This window comes from Pipistrellus kuhlii, unplaced genomic scaffold, assembly GCF_014108245.1.
Source record: "Pipistrellus kuhlii isolate mPipKuh1 unplaced genomic scaffold, mPipKuh1.p scaffold_m20_p_8, whole genome shotgun sequence".
NCBI classification, from domain to species: Eukaryota; Metazoa; Chordata; class Mammalia; order Chiroptera; family Vespertilionidae; genus Pipistrellus; species Pipistrellus kuhlii.
This window is the reverse complement of record NW_023425584.1, coordinates 6,696,290-6,712,188: the sequence shown is the minus strand read 5'-3', so window position 1 is coordinate 6,712,188 and position 15,899 is coordinate 6,696,290. Positions and strand designations below refer to the sequence as shown.

The following is a 15,899-nucleotide window of genomic DNA, read 5'->3' as shown; positions in this document are numbered from 1 at the left end:
CCTCAGGTCCTGCAGTGCTTTTAAGTCATGCCATGAGTAGGTTGAGCGGTAAGCAGCCAACATTGTAAAGGGCCCCTGGAAACTAAATATTACAAAACAAAGCAAATGGCCCAGCAGAACCATCCGGTTCCTAGCCATCAGAAACCCCATGATAATCACATATAAGTTTATCTCTAAAATTCTGAAAGATAGGGGGCACTTTGGCTGCTCCCTGGGATGATAGGGAATTTTCTCTCTTCTGCGGAAGACACATCTAAAAAAAGAAAGAAGGAAAATATACTTTTTTTTTTTTTTTTTTTTTTGAGGTAGCATCCGTCCTGAGCCAGTGGCTGGAAATAACAGCCTAGCTAGTCCTGTTGTAAGCTCAGAGCTAGTTTAGTTTTCTGGACTGTTCCCCACTTTGGGAAGGTTGCCTCAGTCCCCTCCACACAGGACAGTGTCATGGGGGCTCCCCTGCATCTGGGAGCCCACTCCGTCTTGCACCTGCATGCGTTGCCTGCTTCCCTGACTCCCCGGCAGGCGCAGCCCCGCTCGGAGGCTGGCCCGGCGGCTGCCTGTGACCTTGCTCCCCCTCTGCATGGCTCCCCCGCTGCTCCAGCGCGGCCTCACGTCCCCCTTTCTCATCCTCTCCGTTTCTCCAACCAGATGGCTGCCCCGATCTGTGCAACGGCAATGGGAGATGCACACTGGGTCAGAACAGCTGGCAGTGTGTCTGCCAGACCGGCTGGAGAGGGCCTGGATGCAACGTTGCCATGGAAACCTCCTGTGCTGATAACAAGGATAATGAGGGAGGTGAGCAAGCGTCTTCTAATTCCCAGCCCCTCAAGAACAGAACATGGCATCTATATGGTCGTCACGAGTCGTTTTTCCTGAAAGATCTCCCCTCTACTATTGTCAGATGTTGTCGTGACATTTCCTTTGAAGCAAACGCAGTGTCCTCGGGCCAATAGGGGCTCCTGGGGACCTGGGCTGCAGGCGCCAGGGTTGGATGTGGCTTTGGATTCTCAAGTTCATGTGCACAGAAAGGTGGCTGGGTACTGGCTCTGCCTTTGGGTAACCCATCCTGCCAGACCCTTCAGGCTGGGAGTTACAAACACATCTCTGCGCTGGTGACCAAATGCGCCTCCCGCTGTGCTGAGCTGTCTAAGCGGTGCATTCCTTCCTACAGCCCTAAGGGATGTTATTTCACAGATGAGGAAACTGAGGTCTAGAGAACAGTTACGGATCTGTCTAAAGATAATTCAGACACAGCCCAGCAGGTGGGGCTCAGTGGCTGAGCGCTAACCTATGAACTAGGAGGTCACAGTTCGAGTCCCAATCAAGACACATGCTTGGGTTGCAGGCTCGATCCCCAGTAAGGGGCGAGCAGGAGGCAGTCAATCAATGATTCTCATCATTGGTGTTTTTATCTCTCTTCCTCTCTGTTCCTCTCTCTGAAATAAATGATAGATAGATAGATAGATAGATACTAGATAGATAAGTAGATAGATAGATAGATAGATAGATAGATAGATAGATAGATAGCTCAGTCACTAATAGTAAAATTGGGGCCAAACCCAGCACGGACTTCAGAATCCACATTCTAACCAGTGGTTGACAAACGACAGCCAGCTTTTGTATGGGTCTAAAAGCTGAGAATGGTTTTTACATTTTTAATGGTGGGGGGAAATCTAAAGAATAAAATTTCATGACAAGTGAAGACTGCGGAAATGACACCTCAGTGTCCATATATAAAATTTTACTGGAACATAGCTACTTCCACCCCGGAGGTCAGCCCTGAGTGACCATGTGGCTGACAAAACCTGAGCTATTTTTCCTCTCTGGTGTTATTTTACTGGAAAAGTTCGCCGACCCTTGTTTTAACTTCTGAGCTGAATTTTCCTGTAAGTCCCTGATGGAGTGCTAAGATTCTGGAGCAAATAAAAATGTGGTAGAATATGGGCCACCTGAATTCCTGAGAACAGCATGCCATGTTCCCCAAATGTGAGTACAGGTGTGGGATCCACCAAAATTGTTCCCGTGTGAGAGGACCCATGTGTCCATTGTAGGATTTAACGAAGGTGTGTGTGTCCCTGCTCTGTGCTGATCCCTGCACTCTGAAATGTCAGCCCCTGCCCAGGGGTTCAGCTCCAGGGGTGTCCAGCGGGAAGCCCTGTCCCTCTGGGGGATGACTGAGAGTGTGAGACACTCCATCTTTATAATCCTCCTCCTCTTACTAGACACTCTGCAGTTTCCACAATGTGTCAGTGCAGTCGCACACGTATGTAACTTGTACATAAAGAAACATACCTCCACAGTAGGAGTGCACCAAGCAGGAGAGCCCCATTCATTCATTTCCCTTCCTGAAACAGAGCCAAAACAGAAGGCACTTACATTTATTTTCGAGTGAGGTGAAACATAACTACCCAATACGTATGTGTTTTTTTAAGGGTGAGGTCCACCTCGCACTCCTTTCCTGTAGGGTTCACGGAGCCTAGCAGTTGCTAAGACCAGCTCCTTCCTCTTCTGGAAAGAAGCTGCTCACCAGGCCCCTTCCCAGTTGCGGTGTCAGCCGCTGAGTGCTGAGCCAGAGGCTGGATCCACACATGGTGGAGGGGGACTCAGCCTCCCCAGGAAGCCTTGCACAGCCTCCATCCCTCCGGACCAGCCCTACCCCTGCCCCAGGCTCCCACCGGGAGGAAACAGAAATCCCCAGCATAGAGCTGTTGGAGGCATGGTGGGTGCTTCCAGACTCCCCAGTGGGCATAGGTCAGGGTCCCTCCCAGCGGGCAGAGGCAGGCCACAAAAGCCAATGAGGCGGTGATTATGCTAAAGACAATCAGGGCCTTGTTATGGGAACCTCCCAAGAAAGTCATTAAGCACCAAGAAAAAAAAACGAAAACAGGCTCTGCACAGTGTTTATAAAAAGAAACTCCCAGCTCATTCAGAGTTGCTGGTGTCAGGTGAGACGCTGACACAGATTCTCTCTCACCTGGCAGAAGCAATTCACAATTAGCTGAGTTCTTTTCTGGGCGGAGATTCCTCTGTGCAGAGTATCCTTTTCGTGGCTAATTACTTCCCAGGGAGGTGTGCTAAGCACTTGGCTGTTTATTGATAAATATTAAAGTTACTCCTCACCTGCTCCGGATCCAATCCTGCAGCACGCTGATGGAGTCACTTGTTTGTGTTTGTTTCGGGTGTGGGTGGGAGGTTCTGCCCCAGGCTCTGTCCTGCTTGGAAGTTCTCAGAACAAGTTTTAAACGTGATGGTGGGTTAGAGCAGGCACCCTGTGAATGTCACACCCCCTTCCTCCCAGCAGCAGCAAGAAACACATTTCTTACACATCTAGAAATGGGGGAAGTAACAGCATTCTCCCAAAGTGAGCTGGGAGAGACCAATCATTTTCCCACCTAGGAGCACTTTACTTTTTTTTTAATTTCAGTTTAATGTGCTAGATAGCAATACTGTTACAGAGAACTGGAATAATCAAACAACGCCGGAGAGTTTGGAGTCACACTTTATTACACTCAAGTCCAGAGGAAAATTCTGGGCCCCAAGATGCAGGAATTTTCCCTATTTATATGTTTTTACCTTCTCTGTCTCCCAAATGTGGGGTGTTTACGGCCCCTTTTGCAAGTTCTTAAAGGGTCCCTATGTGCTGGGGCCTTGAGACCTCAACCAAAGGCCTGGCCTGGCGCCAGCACTAATAACTTTGTCTGGGGAAGGTTTATGGCCTCTCTGGAATGGGAGTAGTCTTATTTTCCTTCTAATTTAAGCAAGCAAGCGTTTACAAAAGCCAAAATAGCAGGGTTACAATTTCAAACAGCAGTTTTTATATAAGATGGATGCTTCAGAATAGCCCACAAAAGCAATGTATGCTGCTTCCCTACCTCCTTACTCTTGTCACTTTCAACATCTCCCAACGCCCCAGCCAGATGACGGCTAACTTAACCTCAGGAAGCCCTGGCTGATCCGGACGGGCCAAGCTTTGCCTGCCGTGGCCCCCAAAGAAATAAGTAGAAACAGTTCAGACACACCAGCAAGCAGACCGCCTTAACAGTGAGAAGTCTCCACGTGCACTGCTCACCCCAATTTGAAAAAGAAGAGACTCTGAGAAATATTTTTGCTTACAGAAGGCAAATACCAGCTCATTAAAGTCTGAGAAAGCACACAACATGTGCAGCAAGTGACAGGCGAATAATATTTAATTATCACCGCCAAGACCGAGGTGTGAGCTTTGGTTCCTCGCTGCCGAGGGTAGGAGAGAGAGTGTGGATTTCCTCTAAAAGTGGGAGCCTGGAGGTGGGGAGGTGTTGTTAGACTGTCTTGCCTGGAGTGACAGTCCTTACTCCTTCCCTACACCCCTTTATCACCCCGAACTCTGTGTCAGGAGCCCCAGCCCTCTGTCTATGCAAAGCCCAACTCCTATCATTTCAAGCCAGCCTGGGGAATCTGCCTGAGGCTCCCACAGAATCCTGTCCTATCCTATGTCCTCTCCAGTCTGTGGGTGGAGTCCTAGGGGTTAAGGGGAAAGGAGAAAACCTTTTCTAAGCTGAGCCTGTCCACAGATCACCCTGGCATCACGTACCCCTTTCCTATGCTTAGGGCTGTCTTTGTCCCCCTCTGTTCTGCTTCAAGACAGCCCTGAACTTAGACCTCTTCTTCCTTCTCCTGTCACTTCCTTGGTTTCAGAATCGGTGACACTAATATCATGGGGTTAAGAGCCTGGGGTCAGGAGGCAGTCTTGGTGTCCTACTTTTGTAAGTCATTGTGCCACTCAAAGCCTCGGTTTTCCTGTCTGTACAAATGGGCTTCATGGTGCCTCCTCCATTAGTGGACAGGTTGGATGGCTCCAAGAGAAAATGTTTGCAATACATTTTACAAGTGTCTGGCTGCTGCTACCTTTCACCTCATTTGTATTAATGTTATTTTGTAGAACAAATGCTAAATCCAAATAGATGGAGCTCAACCAATAGTATTCCCACAGCACATAACCCCTGAGGTTCTAACAAGGGTGCATCACACTTTGGTGTTGCATAATCATACTGGAGAGCTGGTTTAAAATTTAGATTTCCAGGCCCTCACCTTTCAGGTTCCTATTTATTAAGTCACATATGGGATCCAGGAATCTGAATTTTGACCAGGCACCCCGATAATTCTGAGGCACGTGGTCTGCAGATTGTGTTTTGTAAAAAACTTGTTTAAACAATGGTTCCCCATGGTGGGCCGACCCAGCCCAATAACACAGTGCCTGCCCCAAACACCTACCCCTAGAATTCCCAGGACACAGGAGTGAAGTGAGAAGAGGGGAATTTTATTTCAAGAAGAAATGAGCAATTGAAAAAACTGTGGACCCATTTTCATATTTACTTCCTGAGTGAATAACTTCAGTATACTTTAAAAGTGCTCCGTATTCCTAGTTGAAGAGGTGACTGATGTTTGTTTCTGAATTTAAAAAGTGTCATTAAGTGTGAATCTATCCATCCATCCTTAGCCATTTGTGGTTTACCAAACATTTGTTGAGCGTTTATTAAACATTAGACTTTGGAAATATCAATACTAAGACAAATATAACACATGTCCACAAAGAGCTCACGTCCCTCTAAAAAGATAAGATGGATAAGCATGATATTATTATTATTATTTGAATCCTGTGTGTGAGGGGTGATGGCGTGAATCACCTTAGTGCAGTAGGAATGTAGGGAATCGAGGGTTGTGGAGTTGGGTGGCGGCCGCAGGACAGGAGAGAAGGCCTGTCACAGTGGTGAGCCCAGCGTCTTCAGCCTCCCTGGCAGACCCTCTAAGCCTCAGACCTAAGTGATCAGTAATCCGAGCTGAGAACCCTCTACCCACCAGCAGCTTTCACATTTCTCTGCCCGAACTGAGGACTCAGAACAGCGTTTCCCAGCCCACCTCCATCTGCGAGGCCTGATTCCTCGTTCTCCCAAGGAAGCTGCCTTGGGTGGAAAGATGAGGATGCTGGCCTGCACTCCACGCACTCCAGCCAGCACTAAATGAGGAGGAATAACACTGGCGTCTGTCCAAAGCTCTTGGAACAGACAAAACCCTTCCCTTGCCCACTGCCTCCTCTCTCCCCACCCCATCCCATAACCACCCAAATTGGTTTGACATGATTCAGGGATGCTATTCCCGCATTTATCTCAATTGTTAATTAATAACTCACCTTGTCGGTGCATTGCACAGAGCCAAGCTAAGGACTTCAGGGGCTCTGGAAGAGTTATGGTTCTCAAGTCCAAATAGTCTCCTTTCTTTGTTCGGTGAGAGATAAAGCTTGGTGGACCCATTGTAAATGCCTTGATTAATGTGTGCAAATCATGTTGATGGATTGGTTGGGAGGGGGACCGCTGATAAGGGCGGCAGTGCTCTATTAATTGGGTTGGATTGAGGATCCCCCTTGCAGTCCAAAGACCTGTGTCAAATGTAGCTGGAGCCATAAAGAGAGTCCCCGATGAGCTCCCAAGAGGAAAGCAGTATATCTAATGCTTCAGAAGAGAACTTGGCCTTGAGGCCACTGCCAGATCTTTCCGTTGAAAGTAGATCTTTGACTTTCTGGGCGTACTTGAGTAGAGTAGAGAACCTTCTGTTTAGGAAACTAAGAGCTGGAGTTCACTTTTCTTTTATTCTATTGAGGTTAACCAAAAATGATTAGAATCCATGTTTTTGCAAATAAAAACTATCACCAGTAAGATTTTTGAGGGCTGGCATGGACCGAGCACTGTGCTGAGCTCAGTACCGACCTGGGTACTGGGAACAGACAGGTCTCTCTGCAGCTGCTCCTCCCTCCTCCTCTCTTACTCCCCACGGCAGCCAGAGGGAGGGATTTAAGTTATAAATCAGATCATGCCCTCCAATCATTTCTCCTGTAGTTAGAGTCAAGATCAAATGTTTCCCCTTGGCCTAGAGGGCCTGTGACAAGCATCCTCTGCCTTCTCTCTCACTAGCCCAACCCTTACCCCCATAGCAGCTCTGCTTACTTGATCTGGCCCACCTCCCCCTCCTGCAGGCTCTAAGCTTATGCTAAGATCAGAAATGCTCTGACCACCAAAACCGGTTTGGCTCTGGATAGAGCGTTGGTCTGCGGACTGAAAGGTCCCAGGTTTGATTCTAGTCAAGGGCATGTACTTGGTTGCGGGCACATCCCCAGTAGGGGGTATGCAAGAGGCAGCTGATTGATGATTCTCTCTCATCGATGTTTCTGACTCTCTATCCCTCTCTCTTCCTCTCTATAAAAAACCAATAAAATATATATTTTTTTAAATGCTCTGACCTTGGCATTAGGTGTGACTGCTCCCTCTGGTCACTCTCACTTCTCAGCTATACTATGGGCTCCCTAAAAGAGACTATCTTCACCTGGGAAGTCCCTCTCTGCCTCTCCCCAGTCTCAACAACGTCACACTCCTAACTCAGTCCCTCTGTCTGTCTTGTATGTTGTCTTGGCTTCACACTAGATGTCAGTCCGGGAGTCTATCTCATCTTAGGTTTTCCATCTCACAGATAAGGAATCAGAGGCTTAAGAAGGTGACATTCAAAATAGGCCTTTCAGCTAACCACCAGGATGGACTGCGTGTCCACACGAAAGCCAACTTCTCATTTCTCCTAAAACAAACGAAATGTGAGGGCTGCTTCTGAAGAAGGGTCAGACAGGTTCAGCATCAGTGGTGTTGTCAAGAGGCCTCAGAGAGAGTCACCTCAATGATAAGACGTTCCCATTGAAAACCGCTTCCCAGGACATGTATTTGACCATGGAATCTGTTGATAAAAAAACTAAGAAGTGTTTAAAGTTTCTGAGTTTACCTAATGTAGCATCTTTGGTTTTTTCTAATCAAGTCTTTAGTAGTTTAAATGGTTACTCAGTGTCTCTTAAGGGATTATATTATCCCCTGATTAGATAACAAATCAAATATTCATCACGAAATTATGATTAAAATGCACAATCTATTAAAAATATTAATAATTTAAATCACTTTGGACTTAGTTTAGGGAATTAAAGGATCAACACACAGGCTTAGCTGGTGGCCATTTATATCATTAAGGCATGTTGCCTTGGCTGGAGAAACTACCTGAATTGTAACAAGTACCCTCTTAGTTTCTGGGACCAGCACTGGAATTAAGGTTCAAGAGTCCTGAGGCCCCATGGCTAGCTTTGTGGCTCCTACAATGCTCTCCTTCATACCAATCAGTGGTTCTCAGCCAGGGGCAAGTTTGCTCTCTAGGGCAGCAGTCTCCAACCGGTGGTCCACAGAGCACTGGTGGTCCTTGAGATCCGAAAGGTTGGCGACCACTGCTCTAGGGACATTGGCAATTTGAGTTACTATAGGGAGTTTATGAGTTACTATAGGGAGGTCAGGAGAAGGTACTACTGGCAGCTAGCAGATGAAGGCCCCAGGAGGCTGCTAAATACCTGATATGCAGGGGGCAGCTCCCATAACAAAGAATGACCCAGCCCAAAGGTCAACCAGGCCAAGGTCGAGAAATCTGAAATAGACATTAACATCATACAAGAACACACGTGAGGGTCCGGATGGTCCCAGAACAGGGAGTGTCCTCTGGCTTCATGTCAAGAACATGAGGTCATGATGCATGGTGCACCTACGAGGGGCCAGGCCTGTGCTGCGACTCTACCCACATTGCTCAAGTAAATCATGACAAGAGCCCTAAGGGCCACTTAGATCCTTGACATAGAAGCAGAGACCACAGTGCAGAGAGGTGCAGAGGCTTATCCGGGTCCCTCTGCTGAAATACAGCCATGCCCTCACTCAGAACCCAGGTCCAGAGCCCCCTGGTGGGCCCTTCCCAGCCCATGTGTCAGCCTGGGATCAGGCAAGGCAGACCAGAGTGCTCAGCACCCTTGGGCCCCTCAGAAACGCGAAGTCTGCAGCATTCTGAGCAGTAGCACCGGCTTGAGCTTTTCCCCCTGTTTTGGGGAGTGCATTTTTGCCACAAAGTGCTTACACAGCGCGATGCCCGGGGCCGGCAGGAGCAGTCGCGCTTGCAATCGCCAGGCATTCTCCACGGCACAGCAAGAGCGGCTGCCCGGGGCTGGTGCTCATGTCTTTGACTTCCCATCTCCTCAGCCAGGAGTTCTGGGGCGTTGGAGCGGGGCCAGCACTGTGTGGCCAAACATGAATCCAAGAAAACCGCAAGGTATCCCCCACAGCTCTGTGCCCTGTGCTTGCCTCTCTCCCACTCACAACAAGGCTGAACATCTCCAAAGGAATTCCCTCTCTTTTCCAACCCTGGAACTGGGTCGGCATCAGTGTGCCCAGCCCATTTTCTGGAGCCCAGTGACCACCCGCATGAAGGGACACCACCTCTTCCATTGATGGCATCACGGGGTTCAGGATGTCAGATGCAGAAAGGCCAAAAGATAGAGTCCCCAGCAGCAACCAAGCCCAGAGAGGGAAAGCGACTCCTTCCAATACAGAACAGGACAGGTCTGGGCTGGAGGCCTGGCTCCCTGGTTCTAAATTGAGTACTTTTCTCCATGCCACGCTGCCCCCAAAGGGGCCAATCACCTCCCTGGCATCGCTGTTTTGATCTGAGGTCTTTCTCCAACCAACCCAGCACCTAGATGAGGATGAGTTGGGGTGCCTGTCCCCCTGAGAGTGACACCTTCTTTAAGTTGGCGCCTTATGCTCCTCGCCCCAAATCAGCCACGCTCCGAAATCATTCATTTGGCAAGTACATGCCAGGCCTCTCCTCTGCATGGGTGAATGAGATTCAAACAGTGCCCACAAAGAGCCCAAGGACTGTGAGTGGTCAAACCAGCCGTGTTTGAAGGGCCAGTGGACGAAGCAAGGCCAAGGGCTAGGGCAGTCCAGGCCAAGGGCATGGCTCCCCACAGGTCAGGCTGGAGTTGTGAAAGCTACAGAGAAGTTAGATAAGGAGTTAGCAGGGAACTGTGGACAAAGAAAAGGGCAAAGGCACAGAGGCCAGACAGCAGTGGTGTTTGGGGACCCCTGAGAAGTGGGTGCCGCTAGGGCGTGTGGAATGTGCAGGGGGTGTGGCAGGGGAAGCGGGTCTGGGCAGACAGGGCTTGTGCACTGTGCCGGGCAGGGTGCAGTGTATCCCAAGGATGTGCTTTGCCTTCCTCCACTAGCTTCCTGGCTCTAACATGGCAACCACCCCCCTTCCCTCAGCTTGAGTGATTCCCAAACACACATGCGCACAGCAGGGAGAAAGAGCGGCCTTTCTCTGTGTTTCCTCCAGGACACGAGTGTGTTCTCTCCCTATGGGCGGAGGAGACAGCCCAGCAGTGTGGGAAAGAGGATTTGGAGTCGGGTTCATGTCCCAGCTCCTCTACCCATCAGCAGGTCTCGCTCTGTCCCAGCCTCAGTGTCACCCTCTGTGCATGGGGCTAATAATAGGATGCTGTGAGGTGTAGTTGATGCAAAGCACCGGGGTTCCCCTAAGTTAGAATCACAGAGTGCTGGGCCAGCTCCCGGCGTTTCTAGCAAGTGCCCTAGGGATGCCCACACTGGAGAACCGCTGACTGGCATGGTGCATGCCACATCGAGGGAACTCGAGTGCCAGCAGTGATTGCTCCGAGCGTGGCAGCTCTGGGCCGCCTGCTGGGGACAGACAGGCCAGAAGCTCCGTACCCTGAGGCGGTGGCAGCTTGATTGGCATGTGGACCCTGGGGGCATCCCGGCGCTCACTGAAGTCTCTGCCACAGAGATGCGGCTGTGGAGGGGGCTCAGGGCTCCAGCCTCCCAGGTCCCCCCTCCTCTTTGAAGAGCTTCAGGAACAAAGAGCTTGTAGGCTGGGAGAGGGGGTGGCAGCTGGGCCTGGGCTCTTGTCCTCAGTGGCATCTCTGCTTCTCCCGTTTCCCCTCAGGACAGTGGTCACCTCGGCCAGCAGCCGCTGTGATGCCCTTACCGCTAGGCCCCGAGGGCACTGGGGTCGGGCCGAATTGTGTAAATTCTGGCTCCGGTTCCTACAAAGAACCTCCTAACATGCCCAGGCCTCTGTTCCCTCACCTGTACACGAAATAGCAGCACCAGCCTCATGTGAGGTTGGACTGGAACATTCATAGCAGGTGCCTTAATGCCACTTGATTTCAATGGCAGCTCTAAGCATGAGAATCTCCCTCTATAATGAGGCTCAGAGCTCTACAAACACACACTGCCCCCAGTCAGCAGCTCAGATTAATATCATCTCATCAGAACATTTCAAAATGAGAAATCCGTCTTTTGGTCTCTGTTCTAACCTATTGCCCTCCGTGCCACACCCACCAGCCCTGGCCTGGGTGGCTCACTGACCGGTCCTGTCTGGTCTGCATGGGGCCACAGAAACCTCTGCAGTAATTGCCGACCTTTAGCAGCAGAGGATTCCATTTAAACAACAAAGAAACGGAGGAGCCAGCTAGCGGCTTGTCCAAGGTCAGCAGCAATGCCCTGGCTTGGAAACTCAATCCTCCTCGTTGTAAATGTCCTGCCCATTCTCCTCCCAGATCTGTTTTCTGAACGTAGTTACATATCAGATTTGCCAGGGAGACCAAAGGGAAGTTCAGATAGTCGGGAAGGGGAAGGGGGATCACTCATAGAGCACCCAGCACAGGGGAGCAGATCCAGGGAGAATATCCCAGCCTCCTGGGGAATAGCCCCCCCCCCCCCCCCCGCCCCGAGTCTTGGCTCTCCAATGCGCCACACCAATGCTTTTCCTTTCCAACTATACCTGAGGTCTTTCACGTCTTCCTTTGTCTGTGCATTTTGCTGGGAAGACCTATGTCTGGCTCCCTGTCTGGCCCCTCCTCTCTCTGTTCCTAACCCTTAAGGCCACGGTTCCTTTATGTCTTTCCATCTCTGCCCACAGCATGCCACCAACCTCTCTGGGCCTCCAGCTCCTCTTCCACACAGAGCCCTCAGAGGAATCCTCCTAAAAGTCAAGCCGTGTCCCACCCCTGTTCACACTTCCCCAGCGCACCTCACCTTCCACAGGGCACCTCACCTCCCCTGTTCACACCTCCCCAGGTCACCTCACCTCCCCTGTTCACACCTCTCCAGGGCACCTCACCTCTCCTGTTCACACCTCCCCAGGTCACCTCACCTCCCCAGGGCACCTCACCTCCCCTGTTCACACCTCCCCAGGTCACCTCACCTCCCCAGGGCACCTCACCTCCCCTGTTCACACCTCCCCAGGTCACCTCACCTCCCCAGGGCACCTCACCTCCCCTGTTCACACCTCCCCAGGGCACCTCACCTCCCCTGTTCACACCTCCCCAGGTCACCTCACCTCCCCAGGGCACCTCACCTCCCCTGTTCACACCTTCCCTGGGCACCTCACCTCCCACAGGATGGCACCCAGGCTGCAACAGTGGCCTCCTTTGGTCTGCAGGAGAGGGTCCCTGCTTCCACTCTGATCTTGCTCCTTCCCTCTAGCCCTCTCCCTTCCACTGCCCAGTATCCACCATCTTATTGTTCCTGTAACTCACACTATACACCCCCCTCTGGGTATTTGCACCTCTGTAATCTCTTCCCAGAATGCTCTTCCCCAGAAATATTCCCATGACTTGTTTTCTTGATTCTTTAGGTTTCTACCCAAACACCAACTCCTCTCCCCAACACACACTACCATCTAAAACAGAAAATGCCCTCCTTTCTCCATCCTTTTCCAAACCTTTGCCCGGTTTACTTTCTTTCAAAACACTACCAACTCTAACAAAGTCTTTTATACATTTACTAGAGGCCTGATGCACAAAATTCATGTAAGAGTAGGCCTTCCTTCCCCTGGCTGTGGCACTGCCTTCCCTCTGGCACCCGGGACCCGGGCTTTCCTCATAGCCCTGGCTTCATCCAGAAAGTCATCCGGAAGGATGTCTGGTCTAATTAGCATATTACATTTTCATTATTATAGACTAGTAGCCCATCGCACGATATCATGTGCAGTAGGCTGCCGGCCACTTCCGAGGGAGCCAGGGGGAACCGCAGCAAGCCAGCGAGAGCCACGTTGCTTCCACAGGAGCCATGTGGCTTCCACAGGAGGCAGAAGCGAGCTGCTGGCACCCACGGGAGCTGGGAGGGACCTGTGCTGCTTCTGCAGAAGGCGGGCCTACCGTCTCTTCTCTGGGCCTGCACTCGGCCTCAGAGTCTGCAGGCCGGACCCCTGTCCCTGTCTGTGTCTGCTCAGGCTCCAGGGGGCCAGCTGGAGAAGGGCACGGCAGCTTGCCTACCACCCCCAATCCCCGCATCCCTCCTGTCTCTGTCTCCGTCTCCGCTCCAGGCCTCACCTGCGCATGCAACCTCCTCCTGTCTGGTCGGGACCCGTTATGGAGTCCTGGCCTAATTTGCATATTTCCTCTTTATATAGATAGATTGTTCAATTGTCTATTTTCCCTCTAAAGTCTAGGTCCCTAGCTGCAGGCTCCCTCTGTCTTGGTCAATTCAGTATTAGATGAATTGAATGAATGAAAGCTTTAATGAAAAATATCTGGGATGGGGAGCAGTTGTCTTTTATTCAATAGATTATTTTAGGATGAATAAATTTCATTTTTAAATTTAAAAAAAAACATGCACACGCATCCAGACAATGATACCCAAGTCACTATATGCCATTGACATTATTTGATTAATGCAAAGAAAGTCCTAATGTTAGCTGCATTATTTCTTTTCAGTAAGACATGACCACATCCTCATTGAGCTTTGCTCAGCATGTCTATTCACTTCCTATGGGCTGATGGCGTAGGCCACAAGCTCCTGGATCATCCTCAAAGACAAGAGGAAAGGCAGGGCCCACTGAGGACCACTGCTGCATGACCCCAGAAGCCCCCATCTGCGGCTTGCCAGGCATGGCCTAGAGCAGTGGGGGAGATCAGCAAGCCCAAGGCTGGTCCCCAGCACTCGCTAGCAGCTGCCCAACCTTGTTGAGTCACGTGTCCTCTCTAGGACTTGCTTTCTCTGTCTCTAAAGCCAGAGTAAACTGATGGTGACCATAGGATAGATGCTTCTGCATAGGTTTATTCAATCTTTAGTAACAGCCTTTTGAAGCTGATATGATTATTTCCATTTCACTGATGAGGGAACTGAGGCTCAGAGAGGTACAGAAACTACCCCAAGGCCACACAGCTAGTGTGTTGCAGCCCTCCAGATCCTGGGATCACCGCTGGCAGTACAATACTGGCTCCTGACTCCCACATGAGAAGATTAAATGAGCAGATCTGCAGAGAGTGCTCAGCACGGAGCTTGCAGCATGGCAATGGCCACGTTTAGGAATTAGTACCTCTGATTTCCCTAATCCAGCCGGAGGCTAGTACGATCGCTGGGCCTGGTCTCTTCTCCCGGTTGGCAGGCTGGGATTTCTTTCTGCGGGAGAAGGAGAGACAGCCTGTCCCCCGCTGATTCTCTCAGCTCTGGGGCCAGCCCCCTGCTTCCTCAGGAGACAGGGTCTCTCCTCAGGCAGGACATACCTGTTCTGGCCAGTTGCTCTGAGGTGGTGACAGTCTCTTTTCGTTTCGAGGGGCCCAGCAGGTCACTGTCTGGCACCCCACCAGGCTGCCACTGCCTGCCGGGCCGGACTTCGCTGGCCACGGCCTGCTTCTGTCTGACCTGTCAGCCTGCTCACTGAGATGGAGGTTGATGGGGGTGAGGGAGGAGGGGACCAGGGCTGAAAGAGGCTGGACTCGGCGGGCGGAGGGTGAGCGTTTGGGGAAATCGGTGGCTGAGATCAGAGGCCCCCGCTCTCTGTTGTCACCGGGCTTTGTAACAGAAAAGGGGGAGACAGCAGCAGCCGCAACAGAAATCCCCCAGGTACAAAGCACACGGCCCGGGGCTAACGAGGGTGAGGCTGAGCCAGAAAGGCCTGTCAGGGAAAGCCCAGGGTGGCAACCAGATTAAGCGAGATCATTTATTCCTGGAGGCTCTGTCTGAGCTGAGGAAAGATGGGGGGGGGGGGGGGGGGGGGGGGCGCCGAAGGGGAGAAGATGAGAGATACAGAGAGAACAACAACCTGAAAACGAGTCTGTTTTCTGAAGTCTCAGTGCTTCTCCTCAGTGTCCTCCAACACAGACAGGGTACCTTTCTATGGCTGTGGGTGGACCTGAGGGTAGAAGCCAGGAGTGTAGGCTTCAGAGGCAGACAGCCTAGGGAGGACCCGCTCCTCCATCATTGACCAGCTGTGTGACTGCAGGGAGGCCCTTAACCTCTCGGAGCCTCTGTTTCTTCATGTGCAAAATGGGTACCATGGGACCCGCCTCAAATGGTTCCTGTGCACACCGCTGGGTGACGGCTGGGAAAGGACACAGGCACAGAGGGATGGAGGCAGCCGGTGGGGGACGGGGACAGCCCTGGAGGGAACGACCTGAGTCAGAAGTGTAAGCTGGGGGAAGTTAGGAGCTGGGGCAGAAGGCCGGCTCAAACATCCTGCATCCCCGTTTCCGGAGAAGAAAGCGCCCTTGGGCGTGTGTTTAAGTCGTTCCTCTCCTGGGTGGCCTCGCCCTGCTTTAGACAGAAGAACTTGTCTCAGGCACGCAGCCTGTCATGGTGTTGGGCCCGATGGCTCCTGTGTGTTGGCCATTCGAGGTGTTTAAAGCCACAGACCTCCCATGGCAGCTTCGTGCGGGATTTGGCTTCAAGGAGCAAGACCCAGCCAGCCCACCGTGGAGAAGCCATGTGATCCTAGGTGAGGTATTTCATCTCTCGCTACGCGTCTCGTTTCTCATCTGTAGCCAAGGGTACTAATGATGCTGGGATTCTGGCGGTGATTTAATGAGGAGACGCATCCGGAGCGCTCAGCATGGTGCCTGGCGCCTGGGAAGCTTTCGCAAGTGCCAACCGTTAGCTCTCATTAGACATGGCTGCCATGGATGCGTCATCATCCCACTGACCCCCAGGATGCTGTCCCCTCGTACAGGGTCTCTCTGCTGAGGAGCGCTGACTTCGGGAAGCTCTAGGAGCCCACGGACA

General features: G+C 51.3%; 1 protein-coding gene across 8 annotated transcripts in view; it reads left to right on the top strand.

Annotated features, from left to right (window-relative positions):
• Positions 1-15,899, top strand: part of TENM2 (teneurin transmembrane protein 2) — an 867,288-nt gene that overhangs the window by 775,018 nt on the left and 76,371 nt on the right. For all 8 annotated transcript variants that reach the window (XM_045577000.1, XM_045576998.1, XM_045576997.1 and 5 more), the window contains one exon: positions 646-792. In XM_045577000.1, the coding sequence (XP_045432956.1) occupies positions 646-792 (147 nt within the window). The remainder of the gene's footprint in view (positions 1-645; positions 793-15,899) is intronic.